The 12,726-nt window shown below is 45.7% G+C and overlaps 1 protein-coding gene across 1 annotated transcript in view; it reads left to right on the top strand.

Moving 5' to 3' along the window:
* LOC139278769 (receptor-interacting serine/threonine-protein kinase 2-like) overlaps positions 1–12,726 on the top strand; it is a 52,542-nt gene that overhangs the window by 21,769 nt on the left and 18,047 nt on the right. The window contains exons 4-7 of the mRNA XM_070897896.1: positions 2,470–2,519; positions 7,598–7,756; positions 8,330–8,406; positions 12,487–12,559. Coding sequence (XP_070753997.1) covers positions 2,470–2,519; positions 7,598–7,756; positions 8,330–8,406; positions 12,487–12,559 — 359 coding nt within the window. The remainder of the gene's footprint in view (positions 1–2,469; positions 2,520–7,597; positions 7,757–8,329; positions 8,407–12,486; positions 12,560–12,726) is intronic.

Raw genomic sequence — 12,726 nt, 5'->3', positions numbered from 1 at the left:
CCCGGCATATCCCTCACTCTGCCATTACCATCAAGACCGAGCAAACCATCCCACAGCCAATGGATCAGATCAAAGCTTTCCAGTCCTGCCACATCCAGTCATGAATGGTGGTGGACAATTAAACAACTAACAGGACGAGGAGGCTCCATGAATATCCTCATCCTCAATGATTGCGGAGCCCAGCATGCAAGTGCAAAAGGCAAGGCGTTTGCAACCATATTCAGCCAGAAGTGTTGAGTGGATGATCTATCTCCGCCTCCTCCTGATGTCCCCACCATCAGACAAGTCATTCTTCAGCCAATTCAATTCACTCCATGTGATATCAAGAAACAGCTGGGCATATTGGCCACAACAAAGATTGTGGGCCTCGACAACATCCCGGCTGTCGTGCTGCAGACTTGTGCTCCAGAACTAGATGCACCTCTAGCCAAGCTGTTCCAATACAGCTGTAACACTGGCATCAACCCGACAATGTGGAAAACTGCCCAGGTATGTCCTATCCACAAAAAGCAAGACAAGTCCAATCGAGCCAGTTACCGCCCCGTCCGTCTACTCTGAATTATCAGCAAAGTGATGGAAGGTGTCATCGATGGTGCTATCAAACGGCAGTTACGCACTGATAACCTGCTCACTGATGCCCAGTTTGTGTTCTGCCAGGTCCACTCGGCTCCAAACCTCATTTTAGCCTTGGTCCAAACATGGACAAAAGAGCTGAATTCCATTGGTGAGGTGAGAGTGACTGTCCTTGATAAGGCAGCATTTGACCGAGTGTGGCACCAAGCAAAACTGAAGTTAATGGAAATCGGGGGGAAAACTCTCCACTGGTCGGAGTCATACAAAGGAAGATGGTTGTTGGAGGTCAATCATCTCTGCTCCAGGACATTGCTGCAGGAGTTCCTCAATGCAGTGTCCTAGGCCCGACCATCTTCAGCTGCTTCATCAATAACTTTCCCTCCATCATAAGGTCAGAAGTAGAGATGTTTGCTGCTGATTGCACAGTTCCATCCACAACTACTCAGATAATGGAGCAGTCCATGCCTGTATGCAGCAAGACCTGGACAACATTCAGGCTTGGGTTGATGAGTGGCAAGTAATATTCATGCCACACAAGTGCCAGGCTATGACCATCTCCAACAAGAGAGAATCTAACCACCGCCCTTTAACATTCAATGGCATTACAATCATCAAATCCCCCATCATCAACATCCTGGGGGTCACCATTGACCAGAAACTTCACTGGCCCAGCCACATAAATATTGTGGTTACAAAAGCAGGTCAGAGGCTGGGTAGTCTGCAGCGAGTGTCTCATCTCCTGACTCCCCAAAGCCTTTCTACCATCTACAAGGCACAAGTCAGGAGTGTGATGGAATACTCTCCACTTGCCTGGATGAGCGCAGCTCCAACAACTCTCAAAAGTTCGACACCATCCAGAATAAAGCAGCCCACTTGATTGGCACCCCATCCACCACCTGAAACATTCACTCCCTCCACCACCACCGCATCGTGGCTGCAGTGTGTACCGTCTACAAGATGCACTGCAGCAACTCGCCATGGCTTTTTCAACAGCACCTCCCAAACCCATGACCTCTACCCCTAGAAGGACAAGGGCAGCAGGCGCATGGGAACATCACCTACAAGTCACACACCATCCTGACTTGGAAATATGTCGCCGACCCTTCATCGTCGCTGGGTCAAAATCCTGGAACTCCCTCCCTAACAGCGTTGTGTGAGTTCCACATGGACTGCAGCTCACCACCACCTTCCCGAGAAATTAGGGATGGACAATAAATGCTGGCTTTGCCAGCGACGCCCACATCCCAGGAATAATTTTTAAAAAAGACTCATCATCGTAGCCCTGTCTTGTCCTCTCCGTGGTTAGGGCTGCCACTTAGACCGTACTTGACTCTACTCCCTCTGCCTTTGTCTTTTCTAGCTGTGCCTTTTTCCTTGCATCCCTGTTCTGGTAAAACCTAAATTTAGTTTATTCTCCATACTTGCACCCTTGGTTAATGTAGTCTGCTTCTTAGGCAGTCCCTCGGAGTCGAGGATGACTTGCTTCCACACTAAAAATTAATTCTCAGGTGACTGAGTCCAATGCGGTCTCTGTCACAGGGCAAGCGGAGATTGAAGGGACGTTGTTTGAAGGGACAGGTGGGTGGGGTGCTTGGGTTGTCATGCGCTCCTTCCGCTGTTTGTGCTTGGCCTCCGCTTGCTCCCGCCGAAGAGACTTTAGGTGTTCGGCACCTTCCCGGATGCTTCTCCTCCACTTTGGACGGTTATGACTGTTATTGCAGATTCAAGAATACAGGCCCTGCCAGCACCAAACCCTCAACAAATGGATGATTATCCATCTGGTTGATTGCTTGGCCTTTAACCAGACCTCGCGACTTTAACACTATGATGCTGTTTCTTCCTGAAACCAATTATAACACACAACATTATAACAATTTTCTATTTATAATCTCGTAGCTATGGAATTGTCATCTGGGAGATACTAACCTGCCAAACACCTTATCAAAGTAAGTGCAACTATGTTTGTGTTTCAATGGCTTAAATGAGGCTTAAATCCTCAGCGTGCGGAGGATTTATCTTTGTGGTATATTATGTGGAGCATTTATCTGTCTTGATCCAGGGCAACTAGGTGCTGGACTTAGTAAAAGTAGATAATTCTCCACTGAGATTTTATTTTATTATATTTTTGTCATTTTTTTCTCGCTGCACACGTTATGTTTTCACACATTTTCCAGGCTCACCTATTCCTGTTTATATATGTAGGTTTAATCCAAGGACCCTATCTGGTAACATGTCATTATTGGGTTCCACTCTCTTATACTGGAATTTAAAAAAAATATTCGTTCCCAGGATATGGGCGTTGCTGGCAATGCCGGCATTTATTGCCCTCGAGAAGGTGATAGTGAGCCGTCGCCTTGAACTGCTGCAGTCCGTGTGATGAAACTGCTCCCACAGTGTTATAGTGGTTTGGTACAACTGAGTGGCTTGCTAGGCCATTTCAGAGGGCATTGCTGTGGATCTGGAGTCACCTATAGGCCAGACCGGGTAAGGATGGCAGATTTCCTTCCCTAAAGTGAACCAGTTGTGTTTTTCTGACCATTCGGTAGTTTCATGGTCACAATTACTGATACTAGCTTTTTAATTCCAGATTTATTTAATTAACTGAATTTAAATTCCCCCAAGCTGCCATGCTGGGATTTGAACTTGGGTCTCCAGATTACTAGTCCAGTAACACAACCACTATACTATTGTACCCCTAATTGTGCCCCATTTTGTGGTCAGGGCTCGTGGTGCTATGTAACCTGCCGATCACCAGTCCTGAGTGGATTCCATGGCTGTGCCCACGTGCAGTCTTCGATGAACTGTTGTTTTAAGAATCACAAGCACAACTTTCATTTTCTGGCCACACACCCATGCCAGTGGCCACAGGTCAAGGATGTGAAGGCCGCGTTACAGCCTTGCTCGGGGGGGCGGATTGTGCAACTCTGCCTTGGCCAGAATAAAATGGCAGCCAGCACTTTATGGCGTCCATTTATATTTCCTGTCGGCAGACAAACCGCCGCTTGAGGTGCTTGTTAGCTGCTGCTCCTACAACAACAACAACTTGTATTTATATAGCGCCTTTAACAGAGTGAATCGTCCCAAGGCACTTCACAGGAGTATTATGAGATAAATTGGCCAGAGGTAGGTTTTAAGCAGCGTTTTGAAAGAGAGGCGGAGAGGTTTGGGCAGGGATTTCCAGAGCTTGGGGTCGAGGCAACAGAAGGCATGACCACCAATGGTTGAGCGATTTGTAATCGGGGATGCTCAAGAGGGCAGAATTAGAGGAGCACAGATATCTTGGTGGGGGGGGGGGGGGTGGCTGAAGGAGATTACAGAGATAGAGAGGGTGGGGGGGGCTGAAGGAGATTACAGAGATAGAGAGGGGCGAGGCCATGGAGGAATTTGAAAACCAGGATGGGAATTTTGAAATCGAGGCGTTGCTTAATCGGGAGCCAATGTAGGACAGCGAGCACAGGGGTGATGGGTGAGGACACGGGCAGCTGAGTTTTGGATTACCTCTAGTTTATATTGGGTAGAATGTGGGAGGCCAGCCAGGGGTGCATTGGAATAGTCAGATCTAGAGGTAACAAAGGCATGGATGAGGGTTTCAGCAGTGGATGAACTGAGGCAGGAGCAGAGACGGGCGATGTTACGGAGGTGGAAATAGACGGTCTTAGTTATGCTGCGGTTATGTAGTTGAAAGCTCACTTCAGGGTCAAATATGACACCAAGATTGCGAACAGTCTGGTTCAGCCTCAGACAGAAGTTGGGGAGAGGGATAGAGTCGGTGGCTAGGGAACGTAGTTTGTGGCGGGGACCGAAAACAATGGCTCCTGTCTTTCCAATATTCAATTTGAGAAAATTTCTGCTCACCAGAACTGGATGTCGGACAAGCAGTCTGACAATTTAGAGATTGTGGAGGGGTCGAAAGAAGTGGTAGTAAGGTAGAGCTGGATGTCATCAGCGTACATGTGGAAACTGACGCTATGTTTTTGGGTGATATCGCCAAGGGGCAATATGTAGATTAGAAATAGGAGGGGGCCAAGGATAGACCCTTGGAAGACACCAGAGATAATGATGCAGGTACAGGAAGAGAAGCTGTTGCAGGTGATTCTCTGGCTATGATTAGATAGATAAGTATGGAACCAGGCGAAGGATAGAGTGATGAACCACTCGGAATGAGTGATCATAGCATGATTGAATTTCAAGTTCAGATGGAGGGTGAGAAAGCTGGATCTCTAACCAGCGTACTAAGCTTAAATAAAGGAGACTGTGAAGGTATGAGGGCAGAGTTGGGTAAAGTGGACTGGGAAAATAGATTAAAGTGTAGGACGGTTGATGAACAGTGGTGTACATTTATGGAGATATTTCACAACTCTCAAGAAAAATATATCCCAGTGAGGAGGAAAGGATGGCTAACTAAAGAAATAAAGGATGGTATTCAATTAAAAACAAGGGCATACAAAGTGGCCAAAACTACTGGGAGGAGAGAAGACTGGGAAGCTTTTAAAAGCCAACAAAGAACGACTAAAAAAATGATTAAGGAAGGGAAGATAGACTCTGAAAGTAAACTAGCACAAAATGTAAAAACAGATAGCAAGAGTTTCTGCAGGTATATAAAAAGGAAAAGAGTGGCTAAAGAAAATGTTGGTCCCTTAGAGGACGAGACTGGAGAACTAGTTATGGGGAACATGGAGATGGCAGAAACTCTGAACAAATATTTTGTATCAGTCTTTACGATAGAGGACACTAACAATATTCTGACAGTGGATAGTCAAGGGGCTATGGGGGGGGAGGAACTTAACACAATCACAATCACTAAGGAGGTGGTACTCAGTAAGATAATGGGGCTAAAGGCAGGTAAATCCCCTGGACCTGATGGCTGGCATCCTAGGGTCTTAAGAGAAGTAGCGGCAGGGATTGTGGATGCATTGGTTATAATTTACCAAAGTTCCCTGGATTCTGGGGAGGTCCCTGCAGATTGGAAAACTGCAAATGTAATGCCCCTATTAAAAAAGGAGGCAGACAAAAAGCAGGAAACTGTAGACCAGTTAGTCTAACATCTGTGGTTGGGAAAATGTTGGAGTCCATTATTAAAGAAGCAGTAGCAGGACATTTGGAAAAGCAAAATTTGGTCAGCCAGAGTCAGCATGGATTTATGAAGGGGGAGTCATGTTTGACAAATTTGCTGAAGTTCTTTGAGGATGTAATGAACAGGGTGGATAAAGGGGAACCAGTGGATGTGGTGTATTTGGACTTCCAGAAAGCATTTGACAAGGTGCCACATAAAAGGTTACTGCACAAGATAAAAGTTCACGGGGTTGGGGGTAATATATTAACATGGATAGAGGATTACCTAACGAACAGAGAGTCGGGATAAATGGTTCATTCTCTGCTTGGCAACCAGGTAACTAGTGGGGTGCCACAGAGATCAGTGCTGGGACCCCAACTATTTACACTCTATATTAACGACTTGGAAGAAGGGACTGAGTGTAACGTAGCCAAGTTTGCTGACGACAAAAAGATGGGAGAAAAAGCAATGAGTGAGGAGGACACAAAAAATCTGCAAAAGGACATAGACAGGCTAAGTGAATGGGCAAAAATTTGGCAGATGGAGTATAATGTTGGAAAGTGTGAGGTCATGCACTTTGGCAGAAAAAAATCAAAGAGTAAGTTATTATTTAAATGGCTAATTTTACGAGCTATTAATGAGGCCACACCTGGAATACTGCGTGCAGTTTTGGTTTCCATATTTACGAAAGGATATACTTGCTTTGGAGGCAGTTCAGAGAAGGTTCACTAGGTTGCTTCCGGGGACTTATGAGGAAAGGTTGAGTAGGTTGGGCCTCTACTCATTGGAGTTCAGAAGAATGAGAGGTGATCTTATCGAAACATACAAGATTATGAGGGGGCTTGAGAAGGTGGATGCAGAGAGGATGTTTCCACTGATGGGGGAGACTAGAACTAGAGAGCATGATCTTAGAATAAGGGGCCGCCCATTTAAAATGGAGATGAGGAGGAATTTCTTCTCTTAGAGGTTTGTATAACTGTGGAATTTGCTGCCTTGGGGAGCTGTGGAAGCTGGGACATTGAATAAATTTAAGGCAGAAATAGACAGTTTCTTGAGCGATAAGGGGTTATGGGGAGCGGGCGGGGAAGTGGAGCTGAGTCCATGATCAGATCAGCCATGATCTTATTGAATGGCGGAGCAGGCTCGAGGGGCCCTATGGCCTACTCCTGTTTCTATTTTTTATGTTCTTAAAGGCTGCAGACAAGTCCAGAAGGACAATGAGGGATAGTTTGCAAAGGATGTGATTTGTGACTTTGAGAGTCATTTCGGTATTGTGGCAGGCGTGGAAACCAGATTGAAGGGATTCAAACATGGAATTGCGGCAAAGATGGGCACGGATTTGGGAGGCCACAACACGTTCAAGGACTTTGGAGAGGAAAGGGAGGTTGGAGATGGGGTGCTAGTTTGCAAGAATGGAGGGGCTGAGGGTTGGTGTTTTGAGGAGAGGGGTGATGATGGCAGATTTGAAGGAGAGGGGAACAGTACCTGAGGAGAGAGAACCGTTAAACAAGTCAGCTAACATGGGAACCAGAAAAGGAAGTTGGGTGGTCAGCAGTTTGGTGGGAATAGGGTCAAGGGAGCAGGAAGTGGGTCTCATGGGCTAGATGAGTTCGGAGAGGTCATGAGGGGTGATCAGAGATACGCTGGAGAAAGATGTGACGTCGTGCTTCCTCAGCTACATCACATTGCTGCCGCTGCCACTAGGCTGGGGGTCGGAGGCATTGCTGTAATGTGAAGTGCAGATTACACTTTATTGTAATCAGAAGCTGCCTCTTTGTGACCAGCAGTTCATTCGTCGAGAAATAAATTGGGGAAATGGCCAATTTTTTATAATCCAAAATTGAAGAGCCAACTTTTTGTTGTACACTGGCATAGAAGAGTTTGCGCATATTTCTAATTGTGTCAAGAAACTACTTTCTTTTTGTTTAGCCTAAATTGTACCCTGTGTTCAATGAGGTTTCTCTTTCTCAGATGCTGTAAATTCTCAGCATATGAGAATGCGTGTAGATGACGGTGACAGACCAGACCTTGGAGACATCCCTCCAGACAGACCAGAATCATCTGATGTGCTCATTCAACTGATGAAAAAGTGTTGGCATCAAAACCCCGATGCTCGGCCAACCTTTTCAAGTATGTTTTATCACTCACTGAATTTATACACCACCATGCGATCGTGAGAGATCTGGGGCAGTGATTACAGTGATATTTGTTAAGAAAGGGTATTCATATCCCCCCATCCCCATCACCCACGTTTGTACCTTTCATCTCCGCTCTCAGATGTTTCACTCCACCCACAACCTTTGACCCCACCCCACGACCTTTGGTATTTCATAAGTCAGTAGTTGCAGCTCAATTTCTTGTTGAAAAATATATATTCCTGGCCTTGTATTTTTCCCCAGCCCATAACACACTCCGACCCTGCCTCAGAATGGGGTCGATAGACTTGTCGCCTTGATAACACCAGTGAGCCAGCCGCTGTTATTTTGAAAGGCTGGAGGACCTGCCTGTTTTGCGGGGTAGGTCTTTGACTATGCAAAGTCTGCAGGGCCAGGTGGGAATGGTCTGGGAGGTGTGGCAGTCAGTCTGGGGAAAGAGGTGGGAGGCGCGGCAGGAAGTCCAATCTGGAGAAATCTGTGAAATAGTTTGTGGATGGATTGAGAATATGTGAACATAGACTGTGTTTGATATCTTCTCTCTCATCAGTGTGTGTTCATGATCTTGAACCAAACCAGTCAAGTGAACAGGAGCTTCGATCAGCAATCCAGACCCTGACCTCACAGGTAGAGGTTTCTTGTTGACTTGATTCTGTCTGTATTGCTCAATTTGTTATTTCCTTTCTCCTCTCCTCTCCTGAAGGAATTGTCTCCCCTGCTGAGGAGCTGTTCTTCAGGCGATGTGCATCCTTCGGTACTTCGCTTCTGTGCCAATTCTTCACTGGTGAGCCTAGGCGGTGAATGTTGGTGCTCTATTTAACCAAACAGGGCATTGAGCTCTGACCCGATTCTGTATCGCCCGATACCCACGCAAACATCCAGCAGGGTCAGGAGTGGCAACTTTGGCCTAATTTCTCCTCTCTGGTTCAGAGGTTAAAGGTACTGCCTCTACTGCTGATGTCACTCACTCGATACGCTATCGGAGAAATGACACTTTAGTGTTGGGTGATTTGCTTCTTGTGTGATTCTTTGTTCAACACTTCAAATTGCTGTGTTATTAGCAACTGTGACAGACCCATAAGTATCTATACTTCACCATAGTGTTGCACGAAAATAGCGTGAGAATGAGTGAGTCTAACTGTGCTGCTGAATGTTTTTCACAAATCAAATGGACATAGCACAGCCATTTCACATGATGCATAGGAACAGGTGTAGGCCATTCAGCCCCTCGAGCCTGTTCTGCCACTCACTGGGATCATGGCTGATCCGTATTTTAACTCCATCTACCTGCCTTGGCTCCATATCCTTTTATACCCTTTCCAGCAAAAAAACGATTAATCTCTGATTTAAAATTGTTAACTGAGCTAGCATTTACTGCTTATTGTGGGATTGTTCCACACTTCTACCAATCTTTGTGAAGACGTTTTTCCTAACTTCTCTCCTGGATGGCCTGGCTTTGTTTTTGAGGTTATGTCCCCTTGTCCTCATCTCCCGCATCAGCGGAAAAAGTTTCTCTCTATCTACCCCATCAGTTCCTTTCACAAATCACCTTACAACCTTCTATATTCCACTGAATATGATGATGAACTCCCTTGGCATATGTTCATATAAACTGGTCAGTATTCCAAGATCATTTTGAATTGCAAATTAACCCCCGGCTACTATTCTCTACTGTTTACCGTCTCTTTAAACCCCTCTCCCCTGTCTCTACTACACTCCCCTCCAACAACAAGTGTGAGGAGTTCATGGACTTGTTTGTCTCAAAGATTGAGACCATCCGATCAGCTGCCTCTGCGAGTTCCCTTCCTTCCCCTAGCCCACAAAGCCAAACTTCATCTGAGGCTCCCACCTGCCCTAGCCCTAAACTCACATCTTTCTCTAGTTTCTCTTTGATCTCCCCTCTTGACCTCTCCAAGCTCAACTTGTCCATGAGACCCACTTCCTGCTCCCTGGACCCTATTCCCACTAAACTGCTGAACACCCAACTTCCATTTTTGGCTCTTATGTTAGCTGACGTTGTTAACGGTTCTCTCTCCCTCTCCCTCTCCCCTCTCCCTCAAATCTGCCGTCATCAACCCCTCGTCAGAAAACCAACCCTTGACTCCACTTTGCTTGCTAGCTTTGCCCCATCTCCAACCTCGCTTTCCTGTCCAAAGTACTTGAACGTGTTGTCGCTTCCCAAATCCGTGCCCACCTTTCCACGAATTCAATGTTTGAATTCCTTCAGTCTGGTTTTCGCCTCTACCACAGTACCAAAACAGCTCTCATCAAAGTCACAAATGGCATCCTTTGTGAGTGTGACAAAGGTAAGCTATCCCTCCTCATCCTTCTGGACCTGTCTTCAGCCTTTGACACAGTTGACCACTCCATCCTCCTCCAATGTCTCTCCACCACTGTCCAGCTGGGTGGGACTGCACTTGCATGGTTCCATTCTTATCTATCTAATCGTAACCAGAAAATCTCCGGCAATGGCTTCTCTCCCCACTCCCGCATCGTTTCCTCTGGTGTCCCCCTAGGATCTGTCCATGGCCCCCTCGTATTTCTCATCTATATGCTGCCCCTTGGCGATATTATCCGAAAACATGTAGTCAGTTTCCACATGTATGCTGACGACACCCAGCTCTACCTCTCCACCACTTCTCTTGACCCCTGCTTGGTATCTGAACTGTCTGATTGTTTGTCCGGCATCCAGTACCGGATGAGCAGAACTATTCTCCAATTAATTACTGAGAAGACCGAAGCCCTCCAGAAACTGCGTTTCCTAACCACTGACTCCATCCCTCTCTGGTAAACAGATGATTCGCAAGCTAGGTGTCATATTTGACCCTGAAATGAGTTTCCTGCCGCATATCTGCGGCATAACTAAAACCGCTTTTTTCCACCTCCGTAACTTGGCCCGTCTCCGCCCTGCCTCAACTCTTTTCTGCTGAAACCCTCATTCATGCCTTTGTTACCTCTAGACTTGACTACCCCAACTCACTCGTTGCTGGCCTCTCACATTCTACACTACGTAAACTTGAGGTCACCCAAAACTCTGTAGCTTGTGTCCTAACTCGCACCAAGTCAGGATCACCCATCACCCCTGTGCTTCCTGGCCTACATTGGCTCCTGGTTAAACAATGCCTCGATTTCAAACTTTCAATCATTATTTACAAATCGCGCCATGGCCTTGCCCCTTCCTATCTCTAATCTTTTTCGGCCTCACAACCCCACAAGATATCTATATTCCTCAAATTCTGACCTCTTGAACATCCCACATTATAACTGCTCAACTATCGGTGGCCATGCCTTCAACTGTTTGAGTCCTAAGCTCTAGAACTCCCTCCTTAAACCTTTCTGCCTCTCTCTCTCTTTCTTTCCTTCTTTAAGACACTCCTTAAAACCTACCTCTTTAACAAAGCTTTTGCTCATCTGCTATAATTTCTTCTTTAATGGCTCGGTGTCAAATTTATCTGTTTTAATTTGTTACACTGCTGTGAAGCGCCTTGGGATGTTTTACTGTGTTCAAGATGCAATAGAAATAAAAGTTGTTATTTTGTACCCATTATTTGTAAAACAAAACTGTACAAGAAAACACACATTTTGTTTATATGCAATTGATAAACTCATGCAAGTGTGCTTTATTTCATTTTTATTGTGGGTTCTTTTTTAATATAGTCCTGGGCTATTGTGAATAAAGCTCCTAGATTGCAACATTATAAATAGTCGTTTTCAGGCCAACGTATTCTGCATCTTCCTTTGGTAAATAATGTGCCCTGTTACAACAACAACTTGTATTTATATAGTGCCTTTAATGTAGTAAAATGTTCCAAGGTGTGTCACAGAAGTGTTACAAGACAACTCTGGTGTTAAACCGATGTGGTATCCCACAGGAGCGATGGGTGTTTTGGGAAAGATTGCTGGGATGGCCTAGGAGGAGGTTGCAATAGTGTTGGGACAGGATTGGAGCCAAGGAGTCCTCTCTCAATATACTGCAGGCTGTAAAAAATAAAATGAAGAAGCATGACTGAAAGCAGAGTATCCTGGCATTGCATAGCTGGTTGGTCAGTACCTGAAAGAGAAAGATGGGTTGATGTTTCTGTGGGACCTTAATCATCATTATATCCAAAAATTCACAGCCTTATGGACTTGATGATTTAGTATAGTCCTTCCAAAGCTTACAGAGATGGAGGTGTCCAGGAATTCAGCTCCTGTGCAGCAGTAGTTACAAGCATGAAGCAGCTTGCTCTGGATCAGGCAGATTACCTGATTTGCTTTCCTTTATCCCAGGAGAGCTCTGCCTCTTTTTGGGAATTTTTTCCAGATTCATGCTTGCACAGGTACATTTATTCTTTACTGAGAGACTGAGCTGATGGTCAAGGCCCATAGGCCAGGGCTTCAAGCTGATGGCAAGGCCCATAGTGTGGGGCATCAACAAGAGGTCAGGCTAGAAGATGAGGTAAATCAAGATGTGATTAGGTGAGATTAAGCTTAGGTTTGAAATGTCTGTAGATTGTAGGAGGGAGATCCACAGCTTTGAGGTCCTGGCAAGGAGTGAGTTAGAGTAGCAGACTGTGTAATCAGTCAGTGGGAGGGAGGGTTTAGGAATAGTGTGCAGGAGGATGTTTTTGCAGTTTAGAAGCAACGAGAGGAAGGTTGAGAGCAGCTCTGATCATAGTTTTGGGTGTTTCTTTACTTTCTGATTTACTTGCTTTTCTTTCCGTGCAGGAGTCACCTTGTGTGGTTGTAGATGGGCCCCTAAGATCTCCCGGAGAGAGTGAAAGCAGCAATGTCCTCTGTGGTAATTTTCATCGGGAGCTTCTTTCCCAGATTCACAATACGGTTCCGATTGTTCCAACAGAGGGCCTCCTATCATCATTACACTTACCAGTGGACAATGATCCAGCCTTCAAATCCATCATGTTTTATATCATTTTCTTGTGTTATTCTTCAAAAGAAAGTTTTGCA

Source organism: Pristiophorus japonicus, chromosome 13, assembly GCF_044704955.1.
Source record: "Pristiophorus japonicus isolate sPriJap1 chromosome 13, sPriJap1.hap1, whole genome shotgun sequence".
In the NCBI taxonomy this organism is placed as follows: Eukaryota; Metazoa; Chordata; class Chondrichthyes; family Pristiophoridae; genus Pristiophorus; species Pristiophorus japonicus.
Note: the sequence above shows the minus strand (reverse complement) of the source record. Positions and strands in the feature narration are given on the sequence as shown.